At 41.3% G+C, this 19365-nt stretch overlaps 1 protein-coding gene across 2 annotated transcripts in view; it reads left to right on the top strand.

The window, feature by feature from the left end:
• Egflam (EGF like, fibronectin type III and laminin G domains) overlaps positions 1-19365 on the top strand; it is a 179429-nt gene that overhangs the window by 61363 nt on the left and 98701 nt on the right. For both annotated transcript variants that reach the window (XM_036207340.1, XM_036207339.1), the window contains exons 2-3: positions 4454-4563; positions 6198-6281. In XM_036207340.1, coding sequence (XP_036063233.1) covers positions 4454-4563; positions 6198-6281 — 194 coding nt within the window. The remainder of the gene's footprint in view (positions 1-4453; positions 4564-6197; positions 6282-19365) is intronic.

The following is a 19365-nucleotide window of genomic DNA, read 5'->3' as shown; positions in this document are numbered from 1 at the left end:
GAAATATGAGTCATAGAAATGCCTAGCGCGATTTGGTGCAAATTCTATCCAGAGACTATGACAGTAAAAAAGACAGATTGCTGGAATTTATGTTTTTATGATATCAAGATGGGTGCTGTGGTTGACATTTTCCCTATCCATTTCACTTTCTGCATAGGAGCCATTACTGCAATGCAAACACTTGGAAACAAACAAACACACACACACACACACACACACACACACACACACACACACACACACACACACACAACTCCCCTGAAGTCAGCATTCTGGATATAAACTAGGTTCTACCGATCAAACATGCTTTTGGAAGATATAGAGAGCAAGGAAGGGTCAGAGGCCACTTCCCTGCTGCTGCTTCTGCAGCCAGGCCAGGTCATCAGAGAACTCATCATTCTAGTGTCCATTACTCTCCCGGATATCTAGAAGCATCTGTGCTACCAGTACTGACAGTGGGAGAGGAGAGGCCTCTTGGTTCTGAAACTCTGCTTTAGAGTAGAATTCCCACTTCATTCTTTTTGCCTCTCTTTCTTTCTACTATCTGTCTGTCTATCTATCTATCTGTCTGTCTGTCTGCCTGTCTGTCTATCTATCTATCTATCTGTCTGCCTGTTCGTCTGTCCGTCTGTCCGTCCATCCATCCATCCATCTATCCATCCATCCATCCATCCATCCATCCATCTATCCCTCATCTCTCTATCCCCATCACAATATACTTTCATAACAGTTGATGGAAACTACTATACTCCAATTCTCTCGCCTTCTACCAACTCTGTAACTATCTTTTTTCCTTAAAGATTTTAGGATGTTTTCTAGTGTGGAATTGTGTTCCCCCCAAATATTGTGTGTTCCCCAAAATAAACTTATCTGGGGTCAGAGAACAGGATGGCCACAATATTAAACATGAGGATAGGCAATGGTAGCACATGCCTTTAATCCCAGCACTCGGGAGGCAGAGCCAGGTGGATCTCTGTGAGTTCAAGGCCACATTGGAAACAGCCAGGCATGGTGACTCACACTTTTAATCCTAGAAAGAGAGCCTTTAATCCCAGGGAGTGATGACAGAGAACAGAAAGATATATAAGGCATGAAAACTAGGCACCAGAGCTAGTTAAGCATTTGGCTGGTTAAGATTTTAGGCATTGGAGCAGCACAGTGCAGCTGAGATTCTGGATGAGGACTCAGAAGCTTCCATCCTGAGGAAACAGAATCACCCAAGGAACTAGCGAGGCGAGGTAGCTGTGGCTTGTTCTGTCTCTCTGATCTTCCAGCATTCACCCCAATAACTGGCCTCAGGTTTGATTTCATTAATAAGAACTTTTAAGATCCTGCTACATTCTAGTTTATGGACTGAAGCATTACAGACATACAAGAAATAATACTGACTCCCGTTTTCCTCAACTAAGCAAGCATACTGCCACCATCAATCTTAACTTTTCCCAGTGCATAGTGAGAAGTCCTGTTCCTATGACTACAGATAAATCTGCTGTTGGTTATCTTAATGTTTCTGAAGGAATGTTAAACCATTTCCACCATCTTTGTCCTCATTTTTCCAGCCTCCTTTGAGGTTGTCTAAGCATAGACCTTGTAACTCAGCAATGAATCTGGCCTGTAGTGGCAATTATACAATCAGACCCAATAATAAAGTTATAGTGAGAAAATATTGTTGATTTAATGGCTAAGATTTTTAACTTATCAAAAGTTCTTATAAAACAATGAGAAAAAATAATTCAATTGACAAAATTTAAAAACACAAAGAAAAATGTCCAGAAAGTATAAGATATTTAATTTTAAAAATTAATTTTACAGAGGTCTTATTGTTTGTTTGTTTTTTGTTTTTGTTGTTGTGGTTGTTGTTTTCTGAGACAGGACCTCCCTATGTAATTCCAGCCTGCCTAGAACTCATTCTGCTGTCTCGTCTATCTTTAAACTCACAGATTTGCCTGCTTCTAGCTCCCTAGTGCTGGGATTAAAGTCGTGTACCATCATGCCCGACACACCACTCAGGTTTTAGAACTTGGGCTATCACTCAGAAGTCTTGTGACATATTCAAGGCCCCAGGTTTGAACCTTAGAACTGCCAAAGTGGTGAAGGGAGCCTTAATTTTTTCACACAAGTGTAAGATTCATAGAAAAATTGAGAGGAATGATCTATGAACTAGGTAGAGGCAGAAAGATCATTGGAGATTAAGTTCCTGAATGTAGGAACCTGTGGGAAAGTGGGGGCTGCCTCCTGGCCTCCTAGTTCCTGCTAAGTGAATCAGGCTTCCGTTAGTTAGTCCATCTGAAAATGTTGAGTTCTGTTATTAGAAACATTGGTGAAGCAATTAATTATTTAATTACTCAAGGAAAGAATGAGAATAGCAAGGTGAGAGATGTCTGAAGACATTTTAAAACTATGAATGAGATATTGAATTAGCAGTATTATACCCAAGGTTAACAGCAACTGCCTCAGCTTTTCAAAACCATTAATATAACTCAAGTAATAAAAACATCTTAGTTATGGGGGAAGATAAGAACATTGGTGAACAGCCTTAGAAGTAAGAAATTGGCCCATTTAAATAGACACACTAGTTTCTGTAAATTGCAAATATCTGACTGATAAGCCACAGAATTCTAAAGAGTAGTTAAAAGAAAATCACATCTGGACACACCAGGAAAATAAAAATTTTAAAAAACATCAAGATGGAGGTCTCTCTACATAGTTTTGACTGGTTTGAAGATAGCCTTGTAGACCAGCCTTGAACTCACAGAGATACATTTGTCTCTCCCTCCTGAGTGCTGGGATTAAAGGCATGTGCCACCACAGTCAGCAAGGAGAATCAGATTTTAGAACATTCATTCACTTGCAGGATGTTTGTTGAGCTCTGATTATTTCCTACTCTGTATGCTGAACAGGAAAGAAGTTTCTGCCCTCATGGAATGTTATTTAAAGTGGTAAATTATGGGAAATACAGTGCCTAATGATAGCGGAATGAAAAATACTGCTTATTATGGAACAAGTATGATATGGGAGTATTTACAGTCATTAAAAATAATGATTTTAATGACAGTAAATTAAGTAAAATATAATATAAAAGTATGAATGTGTACATGCAGGCATAATCACTAAATTAGAAACAAAATGATATGTAACTAAAAATTATATGTATCATGCACATACAGAATAAATTTTTTTCAATTACATGTGACCAATAGAAGGTCTACTAAAATGCTAACTGGACTCATTTCTAAATAATAGAATTGTGTGCATGTGTGTGTTCCAAATTTTGACAACTTCCATATGTTGTTTTATAAGTGTAAAATATATTACTTACGGTCATAACAGTGCTTAAGAAAAATAGTGTCTTAGTTTCTTTTCCTGTTTTCATGATAAAACACCCTGACAAATGTAACTTAGAGGAGAAAGGGCTTATTTTAGGTTATAGTTCCAGGATGTAGTTCATTACTGCAGGTAAGTCAGGGTATCATCTAGTCATATTGCATTCAAAGCCAAAAAGCAAAAAGCTTTGAATGTATGCATGCTTGTGCTCAGTTGCCTCTCTCCACTCTTTAACATGCATTTATTATTTATTCATGTGTTAATTTATTATTTATTATATGTATGTGAGTGTTTGCCTGTATGAATATATGTGTACCAACAATCATGCAGTATTCCTTGAGGTCAGAAGAGGGTGTTGAATCCCCAGTAACTGGAGTTACAGGCAGTTGTGAGCTGTTATTTGGGTGCCAATAACTGAGCCCAGGTCCTCTGTCAGAGCAGCAGCAAGTGTTCTTAACTCTCTAGCCATCTCTCTAGCTACCTTTTTCTCTATTCCTTCACAGTTCAGGATCCAAATTCGGGGAGCGGTGCTACCCATGGAGTATGGGTCCTCCTACTTCAATTAACATCCTTAAGATAAAGAGTGATAAATACACACTTAGTCCAACCTGGTTTAGACAATCCTTCACTGAGACTTTTTTGGTGATTTGGGTGATTCTAGATTGTGTCAAGCTGATAATTAAAACTAGCCATGAGAGACCATATTTTCAAAACAACCCATATAAATATATCAGCTATATAAGCAGATGTACATATATAATGCACACAACATATATGTTATAAGTAGATTAAAAACTGATTATCTTATTCAACCCTTTTCCAATCCTCATGGGAAAGTCATAGAGTTTGGCCCATTCCACTGCAAACTGTAAATTTCACTTTGCTGGTCTCTGATGACCACAGGTTACAGAATGGATCAAAGGTATCAGGCCACTTTCTCTATCAGCGGCAGGTTGGGATTAAGCAGTCAAATTCTAGTGAGATTGTCTGAGACAGATGTGGTGTGTCAGAGGGCTGCATTGTCTTTAAGTATGATCTCTGTCTACAAATGTGCACTCAAATCTTGTATAAATAAAACTGAAGATGGGCTACATGATGCTTCTAACACAATCTCTCTTGTCTGGGGCAGGCAAGTTGGGGCCTCCTCTTGAGATCAAGCTGGGAGCCTTGAACTGTACAGCTTTCAACGTCCAGTGGAAAACACCAAAGCATTCTGGTAGCCCTGTCATTGGGTACACAGTGAGTACAGGGGCATGATGATTTCTGTCATGTGTGTGTGTGTGTGTGTGTGATTGTCCATTTTCACTATGTTTATACCTCCTGAACAGGTTGAGTATCCCTTCTCTGCTTGGGATCAGAAATATTTTAGCTTGGGGAATCTTTTTCCCTTCAAATTTCAGAGAATCTGCTTAGTACATAATTAGGTATCTTGGGGCTAGGATTGAAAGCTAAACCCCCAAATCTAATAATGGTTCATATGTACCTTATACATACATAGCAGGAGACAATTTTATATAGTTTTAGTGCATCTAGGTTCCCACTCATCATATGAAGTCAGGTGTGACATTTTATTTTATTTTTTTAACATTTTGGTGTCATATCAGCAGTCAAAGTGCTTCAGGTTTTGAAGTTTGTTTTTGCTCTATAGGTACTCACCCTGTTTGTGGCCCCTCACATAAATCCTCTTGTGTTAATAACTATGCCATTTTCCTCTTGTGAGCTGGTCACACCGTTAATACACTGGGATCTTTCCAGTCTTTTTGCTGTGTAGCAAAGGGAAAATAGAGCAAGAAGAATTCGTGGTTTCTGTTACCAGTTGCATACCATCAACTTTAGATCATAACGCAGAAGCAGAGGAAGTCGTGGGGCGTCACTGTGAGGATCCGAGTCGAAGGGGTACACAGATAGAGTAGGGTGATGTTTAGTGACTGCGTCTGCCCCACCAAAGACTACAAACTAGGTTGAACAGCTACAGTTTGCCACAAAGTTTGTCTCTGAAGAGTGATTTTAGAGATGAGGAACTTCAGAAGCCCGGGCATTTCAGACTTCTGAAATCTTTGTGACATTGGGAGAGCTGGCTGTATCAACCTACAAAGCCCCACCCACAGCGTTGAGCATTTCATCTAGGGTGGAGAGAAAGTTGCTTATTTTGCTTGACTCCCACCACTCCCTACTGTCTTCATTTCACTGAAGAACAGAGGCTGTAGTTCATGGTTCATGCCCTCTGGTCTTCTGAAAGTGGGAATCTACTTTGAGACTGTCTTGTTAGGGTTTCTGGTACTGCAATGAAACACCATGACCAAAAGCAAGTTGTGGAAGAAAGGGCTTATATTTCATCTAGCCACTTTCAGGTCATACTCCATCACTTGAGGGACTCAAGCTGGGCAGGAACCTGGTGATGGGAGCTAAGTAGGGGCCATGGAAGGGTGCTGCTTACTGGCTTGCTCTATCTGCTTGCTTCCAGCACCCACAACCACCACCCAGAGTGAACAGGGCCCCCACACATCAACTGTCAGACAAGACAATGCACCATAGGCTTGCCCGGTGGTCAATCTTATAGGGCATTTTCTCAACCGAGGTGCACTTTTCCAAAATGACTGTATCTTGTGTCAAGTTGACATAAAATGAGCCATCTACAAACATGGGATATAAGTGCCCCAAGGTTATATTTTGGGGGAAGGGGAACAACCTGAGTTCAACTCCACCCATCCTTCCTCATGGTGTAGGTCTTTCTCCAAGCCTGCACATGCTTATAGTACTTAAGGGGCAATGTGACATACCTCAATACCCACAAGCTTTCTGAATGTTTGTGAAACTTTGATCTTAGGAAAATGTTGCCTCTATCCTCACCAGGGTCTTTCCTTCCTTTCAAGGTGTTTTTCTCTGAGGTTGGTTCAGATAAGTTTCTCCAAGAGCGGTCACACAATGTACCTGTTGGCCAGGACACCCTAATCACTGTGAGTATTCCCATGTAGGCAGCAAGTTGTTTGGGACCTTAGCGAAATGCAAATAGATTTCTGGTTTACTACATGTACTCCCAGGTATATAATGATGACAATGGTTTGTGTTAGCATTATCAAGTGTTTCCTGTGCGCTCTGCTTCAATGACATGCTAGCTCCTTCCAGAAAGGCAGGCAGTTGGTGAAAGGGTCCATCCCAGACACACTCCATTCTTCCCTGAGTGAAATCAGCCACCCAAAGGCCTCCCCCCTCCATTAATTCTTCTCTTCATAAAACTCAAGGCTGACTTTTTTTGTAATCTTAATAAAACTTTTACAAATGAACGCAACACATCTGTGTGTTCCCAGCAGGCTGGAGACATGATGCAGAAGAAAATGATGTAATTTGAAATGTATATGGTCTGTTGTTTATTTTATTTTCCCAGCCCGGCACCATATGTCGGCTCCTCCTGTTTCATGTCAGGGTCTTTCAGGGTGAACGTTTTGCTTTTGGGTTCTTCCTGTTCCTTTCCATTCTGCCCCTTAATCTGCAGCCTGGAGCTTCAGAATAGCTCCCTAAAGCATGGCACTGGTTCCCACAAAAACAACACTGTCATGGTGGTGGTGGTGGCACTGTCTGTCACTCCCATTTAATAAGTGCCTGCTGAGTACAGCACAGCCTGGAACCTATTTGTCATCTTCGATAAGCCGCTATTACTTATTAAGTGTCTGTCACCGCTGAGCCCCATCCCTCCCACTTTATGTTTGTTTTTCTGTTTAATCTTCACAACTCTTACATGACCTCATTCTACTGACAAGGATGCTGAAACAGAGAGGTGAAGTAACTCCCCGAAAGCATAGGTTAGGAAGAGCCCGCATCACTGCACCCCTTGGGTGGAGGTTTGAGCCACAGACCTGGCTCATCTTTACTAAAGCTCTCACGACCCGGAAGGGCTAGCTATGAATTTCACCTTGCTCGCATCCTCCTGTCAGCCCTCAGTCCTGAACTCGCTGGCCTCTGAAGCCCTCAGCCCCAGCTGGTGGTTCTCTCTGTCCTACGTTGAAAGATGAGGACCAGGCATTAGGGTGTCCTATCAATTTCTATTCCAGCATCTTGCTGACGTAACAACTGGTGTAGCGGCTTCTGTATGTCTACTGCAAAATAACATGTACTCCCTGTTAGGGGACAGCATCCATTCACGTTAGCTTCATTTAGGAAATCATGTGGAACTTTCCATAAACCCATTGACCCGACCAAAGAGTGGACATTTTCCCTAGCAGCATCCCCACCAGCCTCCTGTTCCTTAAGGCTCTGTTCTGCCTAAAACACAGTCAAGGTACCGACCGCATGGAGCTTTGAACCGAGAGTCTGCTCTGCCTAAGGGACCTGGGCTGTACATGTGGCTCAGTGAGACCAAGTTGAGGCGGGTGTAAAAATAGAGCTTCTGGACCTGCCCTTTCCATTTGCAGGTTAGAATGTGAGCCAAAGTGACTTTGTCTAAGCTCCAGCTTTGTCCCATAGAAGGAATGCAATAATCAGACTGCAGTGAGAACCAACAGAACTCTGTCATAAAATATCTCACAAAGGCGTTAGATGTCATGTCTGATACTCTGTTGTTAGTTGTATATCCCCTGTTATTTACTTGTAGGCATGAGGGTGTCCTGACAGTTTCTTGTATTCCAGCATTTTTCTGATGTAACCCCTGGCGTATCGGCTTCTGTATGTCCACTGCAAGGTAACATGCCGTCCCTGTTTGTGGACAGCATCCGGTCTTAGAAAAATTCAGCCTGGCCTGCTGGCATGCACTCCCAGCTACACAGGAGGCTGAGGCAGGAGGATGTCAGTTTAAGGCCTGCCAGGCTGCAAAGTGAATTGAAGGATACACGTAAGCTGTTTATTAAGACCATGTCTCTAAAGGAAAGGAGAAAGAAAATGGGAAAGGAAAAAGGGGGGAAAAAAGGCTGAAGCAGCAATTCAATGATAGAGTACTTGACTAGCACGGGTGAGGTCCAGCATTCAAACACCAATACATAGAAACAAAAGAAATAAAAAAAAATACTTACATTTATCCTGATAAAGCAATTAGAGAACAGTGTAAGACCAGATGCCATTAACTGACATATAATAGACAGGATCTGAAAAGGAAAGGTAAATATTGACACAAGTAGTCAAGAGATAAAACTTGGAGCTGAAACCAGAAGAGAACTTTCTCAAAAGTCGGATGCAAAAGAACACCATCCCAATGGGAGGCAATGGTTTGGACCTTAGGGATAGGCATGTGTGTGTGCACCTATGGCCGGGCGCCTGTATGTTTGGGTGTGGGGGAGGACACTTGTCCGGCATGTAGTACTAGAGATGCATTAAGGACTGTGCATAAATGCTATAAGCCAAGAGGGCAGAGTGGGAAGGCTTGCAGAGTGGTTCTCCACAAGTTCAAATCCTGTGCTACAGCAAACCAACCAGGCAATCTTCCCGAGTCTCTGTCTCCCGCCAAGAAAATAAGGATTCTACTGCTCTGCAAGGCCACAGATAGTTTCTGTGCTTCCCAAACTGTGTGTCAGAGTACCTCAGGGGTCTATAGCAGAGCTTCTCAGGACATTCTGAAATATTTTCAAACTTTGGAGCTGGCAGGAAGGCTTGATGGGTTAAAAAAAAAAAAAGAGTTGATGAGCTAAGTTTGCTTCCTAAAACATGTAAAGGTGGAAAGAGAGAACTGACTTCACAAAGCTGTCTTATGCCCTTCATACATGTACCATGGCATGTATGCTACCACATATACAACATGCACACACAAACACACACATAATAATGATAATAATCATTATTCATAAGTCTTTCCAGGAAGACAGCAACATCTCTGTGATATGCCATACCCATGGGCAGAGGCAAGAGCTCTGTGGGTTGAATTTAGCCCTGTGAATGTTTTCATCCTCTTTAGTTCTCTCTTTTCCCTTCTGGCTCTCTCCTGATCATCAAGCAATTTTTGTATGTCTTAGGGAAATTGAACCCCAACCCCAGCCCAGGACCAGGGGAAGGGGGTCCTCTTCACCAAAATGTTGAATTTTCTGCATCCCCCTCATCTTACGTAAGGCCCACTGTAGATAACTAACCCTAGGGTTATCATGTGGGACTTTAATCATTTAGGAAAGGGTATCAGCATCTTTGTGCCTGATGTGTTATCTCACATGGCAAAGAAAGGCTAAAGGGTGGAAGTCATTTGAACTCTGTTCTAAGATTACGGGAAACTGATGGAAAAAGAGAAAATATTTAAACTCATGAACAGCCTACTGGGGAAGCCCCGCCCCAAACCTGAACCTCTCTTACCTTTATTTTAACTACCCCAGAGTGTCCTTATAGTAACACAGGCTGTATCCCCACAAGGAAAATTGACTCGGTTTTCCAGATTGAATGACAAGTAGGGAAGTAGGTTGACAAATGTTTAGTCGGATTGAAATGACACATTGAAAAGAGGAGACACGGCAACAGTTAATTTGACCAAAGTAACCTGGCTGGCAGTGTGGAATGCTTAGAGATGGTTAGAGAGTCTTCCTTCTAGAAGCTTCTGACTTGCTTAGCCCTTTGCACCCACTTTATCTTACTTCTTAGAAAAAGGACTTGCAGTTCTACTCAGGAGAACAGAAAATAGACCAAGCAACAAAAATTTGATAATATTTTTAAGAATTAGAAATAGAAGATAATGGTTAGACTAGTGGGTTTTTTTTTCCTTTTCAGTTTGATCATGTATCATCAGTTAAGTGTTTGAGCACACAGCACTATATGTATATTTATGTATTTATAAATTATACATGCAGGACTATACTAATATATTATGTACATTATAAAATCCCACAGAATCTTAAAAGAAGAGATTAAAACAGAAATGGAAAGTTCTGGTTTCTTCTGCTATCTTAGTAGTTTGTGTTGCTTACCTAGAGGCTCTGAGCACTTCTTTGGACTCTTGACTTTTGGTCTGCCTGAGCCAGAGCATTGATTCTGTTCAAGTCATATCTACAATTAGAGAGAGAAAACTCAGGAATCAGAGGATTTGTTTCGAGTTCTCACTCTATCGGTTGAGCAGAGGTGACCTTCAGCGAGGTCACTGAGCTCATCAGAGTCTCTTTGACTGCATATGGGTAGGTTAGCTTCCTGACTGGAGCTACAGTGGTCAATAGAGGGCATGTAGAAAAATGTCTGAGTATTTTAGTGGGCAAACACCAAGGTTATAAACTCTCTTATGCTACTCAGGAGAGATTCCACACAACGGGATTTTTAACCCAAGGCTCTCTTCCGACCCATTGATCATTTCTTTTCTCAGGATTTTTTTAACACGTGGTGTGTGTGTGTGTGTGTGTGTGTGTGTGTGTGTGTAGGCATTAGACCCCTTGGGTCTCATGATTGCACAGGTGGCATTGATGAGCTCTCTCTCTCTCTCTCTCTCTCTCTCTCTCTCTCTCTCTCTCTCTCTCTCTCCTGGCTCTCACCCCACTGTTCTGCTAACCCTTTGTACCCTCATCCACATGAAGTGGCTAACTGCCACAGCCATGTTGTAGCCAATCAATGAGGAAAAGAGGGAAGGGAACATACACCTGTAGTTAGAGTTTTCCTACCTGGCCCAGAGTCAGGACAAATCTCTCTCACCCGCCAGGTCCATAGATGCTTAGACCCAACCAAGTAAACACACAGAAACTTATATTGCTTACAAACTGTATAGTGTGGCAGGCTTCTTGTTATCTAGTTCTATCTTAAATTAATCCATTTCTATTAGTCTATACTTTGCCACTTGGTTTGTGGCTTACGTACCTTACATCTTCCTTGTCATGGCAGTGGCTCGCAGCATCTCTCTGCCCCAGCTTTCCACCTCCCAGAATTCTCTTCTCTCTTGTCCCACCTATACTTCTTGCCTGGCCACTGGCCAAACAGCATTTTATTTATACAGAGTGATATCCACAGCACTTCCCTTTTTCTTTTTTTTTTTTAAAGGAAGGTTTTAACTTTTACATAATAAAATTACATATAACAAAACAATTATCAAGCAAAAATGATAGTTACAATATCTAGTCTATTTGTTTTGGCAAAATTAAACAAAATATTTTATCTATCCTATATTTATGAGTCTAAGGTTTTATCTAATTATCTTTCATCATAACTAAGGAAAAGTATACCTATCTAGTCTTCAACTACATCAAAGACCTCAGAAGGATATATTATTACCTGAGAAATGAGAGAAGGATGCAAGCAACTTTCGGGAGTCTTGTAGGGTAGACAGAGACAACTGGCAACCTGGACAGTCACCTAATGTTCCTTTGTAAAGTTGGGGCATTTGCCTTCAGCCCACAGGGCTAGAGTTTCTCGGTTACTTCTCTCAGTGTACTGTAGAATGTCTGGCAGTTTCCTCTGCAAAGCAGGAACCTGAAGGACCATTTTGTCAAGCAAAGTTCAGTGGTCACCTTTCTATGGGTCCTGCATGTCCAGTTGATCAAGCAGTCCAGGCAAGAACAGTTTCTTGCCCAAATGGCTATTTTTGCCAAGGTGAAGATAAATTCCATATGAAGTGTCTTCAATGCCCATCCTCCTCTCTGAAGTAAATTGGTGCTGTCAGGAGCAGACATGTCTCACTGTCCAGAATGTCTAAATTTTAAAAGTATTTTAAATGCCATTTTCTGCAGGTCTTTGAAGTATTTGAAGATTACCTATATCTGAAATATCTCTATGTATATCTAGAAGATTTAACTAACATGGCTACAAGTATGATTGTCATAGATGACTAATTATTAATCTATTTTTAATTATCCATTTCAATTTAAAATGAGCTATACAAACATAATACCTTAAACACGAGTAGAAATATACACACAGTATAATAAAATTAACTTTAAGTTTGTATCAGTAGACTAAAATCTATACCAATGTAAAACATTTTAAACAAGTTGTTGCTCTTTAGAAGTAAGTTCCTTAAACTACCCTTTCATCCTATTATATCTATATCATATCCCCTTTTCTTCTTTAGAAAGAGATTGTATTTATAATCAACCTGCTTTAAATAAACATACTGTTTTTTTTCTGTCCCACACCAGAGGGCTCTTCTGACTTGGGACACAAGAATCTCTTAACCTTTTCTTTCAGCAATATGCCTGGGTTTAGAGAAGGAGTGAGCCAATTCCATCTCCAAAGCCAGCTTGATAATTTTGGGAATGTGGGCATAGTTTCTCTTACTACTTCCTGCTGGAGGGGGGTGCTGTATCTTATGGGGACACAAAGAAAATTTTAGGATTATGGAGCAGTCCGTGAGGGTATATCTTTTGAGCCAGTTGCCTTAAAACCATTTTGGATGTTGGATCATTTGGGCCATGGTGTCATCAGAGACCTTTCAGGGGGTCTTGGCTGGTCAAACCTGATGTATCTTAATCTGGAACAAATCCACAGCCTCTGGCTTTCTGTGAAAACAAAAGCAGACACTCTTTTCCAAAGCAACGTATCCTTATATCTAAATTTTGAAGTCAAAGTACCTTTAAAATTTACATATTTGTTTAACTCAACAGCTTTTACGATCAAATCTTTTTTTGTAGTTAAAAATCCCAAAGACAACATAAGCCAGATTCTCTGTGTAATATCCATCTTTGTAAGACTGAAACACCGCTGGGGCTGCTGGCTCCACCCACCTCAGCTTCCCAACATGGCGGTGGTACAGTTTACCGCCAGCTCTGGGTCTGGAGTCATGTGTACCATCAACTATCAGAAGCAGTTCTATCAAAGCAGTGCATAGCCCAGAAACTTTTTTTTTTTTTTTAACTAGCAAAGGCTAAATCTACCACACAGCAGAGTAAAGTGCCTCTTGTAGACTACTCATTCCTGCCACACTGCAGGTCAGACGCACACGCCAGGAACCCGCCATAGTAGCTCAAACCGGCAGGCTGCCACTAACTTGAGAGAGACAACTAGGAAGCTGTTTTTAGCTCCATTTTAGAATCTTTTTTCTCAGGTTTTAGGTGGATACTCTTGCCAACACATTGGGCACCATTTGTAGTCGGAGAGCTTCTCTCCAGGTGCCACCAAGCCCTGTTAGTCCAACAACCCATTTGTAAAATAATCACACAGACATTTATATTATTTAAACTGCTTGGCCATTAGCTCAGGCCTACCATTGTCTAGCTTTTACTCTTATATTTAGCCCATTTCTATTAATCTATACTTTGCCACGTGGCTCATTGCTTACCAGTACCTTATCTCTTTCTTGTCATGGTGGCAGCTGTCTCTCTCTCTCTCTCTCTCTCTCTCTCTCTCTCTCTCTCTCTCTCTCTCTCTCTCTCTCTCCCTCTCTCTCTCTTTCTGCCTTCTATTTCCCAGAATTCTCTTCTCTGCTTGTCCCACCTATACTTCCTGCCTGGCCACTGGCCAATCAGCATTTTATTTATACAGAGTGATATCCTCAGCGCTTCCCCCTTTCTTTTTTGTTAAAAAAAAGAAGGTTAACTTTCACAAGTGGAAGGCGGAGAGAGAGACTGAACTGCCACCATGACAAGAAAGAGATAAGGTACTGGTAATCCATGAGCCATGTGGCAAAGTATAGATTAATAGAAATGGGATAAATATGAGAGTAAGAGCTAGACAATGGTAGTCCTGAGCTAATGGCCAAGCAGTTTAAATAATATAAATGTCTGTGTGTTTATTTTACAAGTGGGTTGTTGGACTAACAGGGCTTGGTGGCACCTGGAGAGACGCTCTCCAACTACATACACTGTTCCTTTTAAGGGATAGCTCAGAAATTGGCTTCTGCATTTTCATCTCTGTGTTGCCCAGGTTTGTTCATGTGACTATGACAGAGGAAGGGAGGTTGGCCATCTCTTGCCATGGTCCAGCTGAACTGCAGTGATTCTATTATGAATGAGGAGAGAATGAATATGAAGAAATAGAGTCATAAGATCAAATTCTGAATGGAGGTGGTACTAGGGCAGTAGATACAGAAAGGCGATTGAACTTTGGACAACCAGAGACTAACCTTGGATATCAATGTGCTATGTCTGGCAGAGAGGAGATTGGAAAGACTATGCAATGAAATGTTTTATAGTGGGAGCTAGACCCCACTGTTGCTTGGGAGAGCTTCATACTGAGTGATCTGGTTTCAGCAACTATAAAGTAGGGAATAATAGCACTGAATTCTTAAAGATACTGTATGGATTGAAAGATGCACTGGCATGCCAAGATCTTGTAAATTCCAAAATACTACATAAAAGCATTTGGCTAAACCAGTCGTGAGATGCAAGTGTGATACCATGGCTATCTGAGAAGAGGTCAAGAGTCTTGGGGAAGAGATATCTTTATTCAGTTACTTGAACTTTCTCTCTGAGCTCAGTGAAATAAATGGCTTGCCTTTTAAAATCTCCTACAGATGTGAATCAGTGGACACATATTAATTGACAGATGTTCTTGATGTTGTAGAGAGAAATGATGCAACTTTAGGAAGTGATTTTGCATTTCAGAAAAGAATAAGCAAATAAAAATCAGGGTTATCTTGCAGTACCCAACCTTGCCAAACACACACACACACACACACACACACACACACACACACACACACACACACACATACACTAAAGAAATTAAAAGGGAGTTGCTAGGGAGGCTGCTGAATTCACTCTGGTTTCTCCCAGAAAGCATCTTCAATAGAAATGAAGTGCAAGAGAGAGGAACATCTTGGCTTGTTTTCAGACTTCAACAAAGCAACAGAACACAGCAAAACCTTTTTTACTTGGAGAAGAATGTAGTCCACATTTTCTCCAGTTTCATGAATGGCTCAAGTGGCAATTACAGGATATCCAAGGACAGATGTATAAAGATTTGTCGAGTAGCCTGGTATTTTACTAATCATTCCACAGATTTTCACAAGTTAACAATATTCTGAGAAATTCTATCTGAGAGGAGAAGTGTCAGCAGAAGAAATGACAGTAAGTCACCGAATCCAGTTCTTTCTTCCTGGCCCCAACTTCTCAGTCCTCTTGACCCTCTAACGGGCCATCTGGCTAGCATCTCAGCATAAGAAATAATGGGCTGGAAACAGTTGACCTCTGCTCTCCCTATCTGAAGGTAGAACTGGTCTTCCATGTCTAATAAGCACTTTGAGTGCTTGCTAATGCATATATGCCACGTCTATAAATATAATTTTTCTTGGTTTTTATTTCTGATATACTCACACTTTTGATATATGAACATTCATGTTCCCAGTTAAATAATAATCTAGAATTCAATGTTTGTAAGTACTTATTATTGATTTAGACATCACAATACTTTTAAGTATAAATATGATTCATTTAGAACTAAGGTTTTGGAGTCATAGTGAGGAGGGCTTGGATCCTTAATTTGTCACTTACTAAGTATATGTCCTGATAAAATTGAATTAAATAAGGGTATATGCACAAAGGCAAATACATAGGCCAAATAAAATATCCACAAATGGCAATGAATGATAGTTAAATTGGGTATCAACTCCTGGCAAAATCAACACTAGTCTATGAAGTTACATGACTTCCCTCCATTTTCATATATTATGATGACTTCCAGGAGAAAAGGATCCTACAGTAAAAGCCTGTAGAGAATTCATTTAGATTGAAAGTATTTCTGCTCATTGGGACAAGCCTGTGGTATCACCTGAGAGAAGAACAGATCTGAGGTCTTGGACCAACATGCTCCCTCTAGACTCTGTACCTTTCAACTTGACCTAAACCCAGGCATAGAAAGTAGAGTTGGGATTCTAGGAAGCAGATCAGGAGGGGCACTATGGACACAGGCCTCAAGTTCAGCAGAAATCCTTTGTGAAGTTGTGTGTAGGAGGGAGAGAGGGGGCAGAGAGAGCACACAAAGGGGAAGACTAAAAACAGACACCTTCTGGACTGCTCTAGCAGTGGCCTGGACAAGACCAAGGACTCTGAGATAGAAATGGAAGAAGGGGGCAGGTCTGAAGACTTTTATGGTGGTGGGCAGAGGACACTCAGGACTGCAGAGCCTGGAGTAGGGGTGTCGTCTTTGCTTGTTTTGTGTTGCTACAACAGAGCATCATGGGTAATTTATAAAGAATTTTATTTGGCTCATGTTTCTGAGTGCTGCATGTCTAAGAGCATCACAGCCACACTGTTCAGTATCTGGTGAGGGCCTTCTGCTGTGTCATAATATTGTGGAAGGTGAAGGAGCCCAGAACACAGGAGAGTGAGAAGGGGCCTGCTCATTCATTGCTGTTTTTATATTTTTCAACATCTATCTGTCTATCTATCTATCTATCTATCTATCTATCTATCTATCTACCTATCTATCTACCTATCTATCTATCTACCTATCTATCTATCTACCTATCTATCTGTTTATTTTTGAGACAGGATAACTGTAGCCCAGTTTGGCTTAAAACAAACTACCTCTCTAGTCAGGAATGACCTTGGATTTCTGAGCCTCCTGTTCCCACTCTCAAGAGCCAATTCCTTCAATAACTAGCCTACTCCCACATTAACTAGCCTACTCACACAATAACTAGCCTACTCCCACAGTAAGCAATGGAATGAATCCCTTCCTGAGGGCTCTGTCCTTGTGATCTAATCACCTAGGACTTTGCTCAGTCTCTAGCACTGATGTACTGAGGATTTGAGTCTTTATTAAATGATGAACATGAACTTGAGGGGGATGCATTCAAGCCATAGAAGGCACTATTGATCATGATGGAGGGGTCAGTAGTTGAAGCTCTTTTCTTGATGAGGTAATCTGCTTCTCTGGGGCATCTTGGCTCTTGATTTCTTTCTTTCACTTTACCATAGTTCACTTATTCATTCATCAAAAACCCCACATGGGCCCTGGAAGTGTGTCTGGCAATGCTATGCTCACCTCTGTGATACCAGCGAAATAGAAAGTTGCATCCCATCCTCACCCGGGGCTGGAGAAGGTGACAGATAACAGGCAATTACAATACAAGGTGAGTAGTGTTAAGATGGAGGCCCACCAAGGACACCAGGGAAACATAGAGGAGAGGCATCTAACCAGACTGGGAGACGGGGAGAGAAATGAGGTAATGTCTCAGTTGAGTCATGAAGGATGGGCAGGGTGAGCCAGGCAAGAGTAGGGAGAAGGACATTTTATGGGGAGGAGCAGCAGGTTCAAAGGCCCAGAGGCAAGGAATTGAATGGCATAAGTGTGATCCCTGCCAAGTTCTTAGGAGTGACTGGAATGGAGAATGCAAGAAGGGGCGATAGTATGGATGATGTTAAAAGGATGAACCAGGGGGACACACATAGACCTTTTTAAGGGAATGTTTAAAGGGTAAAGTGATAGGAACTGATTTGAGACTTAGGAGGGTAATTTTAGCATAGTAGCGTGGGTGGGGTCCAAACTGGAGTACAGTCAGTATGTGTGATACACAAAATCAGCCCATTGTCTTCATTATATGGGCTTAGACTTAAATGACTATTGGGATAAGAAAACAGACAGATTCCAGTGTTGTGAAGACAGTGTCATCAACTACATTGATAACTGATTGGGTAGTGGGGAAGGAGGAGAATGGATATGTAAGCATCAAGAATTTCTGGCTTGGAAATTGCGAGGACAGTGAGTGATTTTATTTAATTTTTTTTTCTAGTAGAAAGAGAATTAATTGAGATTTAGTTAGGTATGTGTAGTCAGGGATTAACAATTGGTGTTTTAAGTGTTCATAAATGTTAGTTGAATGCTTTGGAGCATTTTTTTTTTAACCTCCTAACTTTTCTTAAGTGACAATGAATGTTTAAGTATCTAATGATGTCGTGAACAAAAACAAGATGTGACCCCAGCTCTCAAACAGTTCAATGGTTTTCAGCCTTGCTTGAGAACTGGGAACAGTTTGCAGTGTGAGTTGATTGTTCCTTGTTCAAATGCTTCATCCGAGTTTCACATTTAAAATATTTTTGGAACCTTGTGTGTGTGTGTGTGTGTGAGAGAGAGAGAGAGAGAGAGACAGAGAGAGAGAGAGAGAGAGACAGAGAGAGAGAGAGAGAGACAGAGAGAGACAGAGACAGAGAGACAGAGACAGAGAGACAGAGACAGACAGAGAGAGAGGGATGAAGTAAGATTCATATACCACCCAGCTACAAACACTAATCACATCTCATCTATACTTTATCACATGTTTTGAAGATTATTTCACACAATTTTCTTAGTTCACCAGTGGTCTTGTCTGAATTGTCAAATGTATAATTTTTGACTTCTGATACCATATTAGTGTTGGAATTGCTATTTTGGATTAGAAATGTTCAAACTATGTATATATAAGGGCCAGATTAGTGGCAAAATAGTGTGATCGCCAGGTTTAGGTGGTCCAGAAAGATGTGAAGGGAAGAGCTGGAAGTGGATGATGAACCTGAGCAAGCAGAGGAGAGTCATCACAGACCCCACACAGTGGGTATCACAACCTACTTCTTGAGCATGACCTCCATACCAACTACAGTATGGTACACAAAATATCCTTAATGCTATGATTGCTACATGTCCACTACTGAAGAAGAAACTGAGACTCAGGAGGTTGGGTGTGACTGGCACAGATAGGAAAGGGTGGAAGAATCAGGATTCAACACCAGGACAGGTTGGCTCCAAGCTGGAACACTTTGCACTGCAATATATTATGGTTTCTCTCTGATAAAGACAGCTGCACCTCCCACATAGCACTGTTGTTGGGGACCAGCCTCTCTTCCTGAAGCTGAAGGAGCAAATCTTCTTTGGCTAGGGCTTTTCACTTGGTGTGGTTCTGCCAGGGAATTCACACCTTCATCCATCATTAGTTCTAACAGGTCTTGGGGAGCAGGAAGCAGCCAACATCAGCAACACTATCAGCATCATCTGGGAACTTGTCAGAAATGCAACAAATTCTTAGGCCATTCCTCATGAGGACCCCTGAATCAGACACTCTGGGAATCAAGCCCATAATTTACCTTAGGAGGGCTTTCTTGACGAGTCCATCACTTTGAAATTTGAGTGCCCAATTCCCATCCCTTATTCTTCGGGAACAGATCAAAACTCAAGTTTGCCATGGGGCTGGCCCCTCAACATTGCAGTTTGCAAATGGAAAGAAAGACACAGAGGTATCCCTGAAAGACTCCT

Source organism: Onychomys torridus, chromosome 15, assembly GCF_903995425.1.
Source record: "Onychomys torridus chromosome 15, mOncTor1.1, whole genome shotgun sequence".
In the NCBI taxonomy this organism is placed as follows: Eukaryota; Metazoa; Chordata; class Mammalia; order Rodentia; family Cricetidae; genus Onychomys; species Onychomys torridus.
This window is presented reverse-complemented; position numbering and strand designations above follow the sequence as displayed.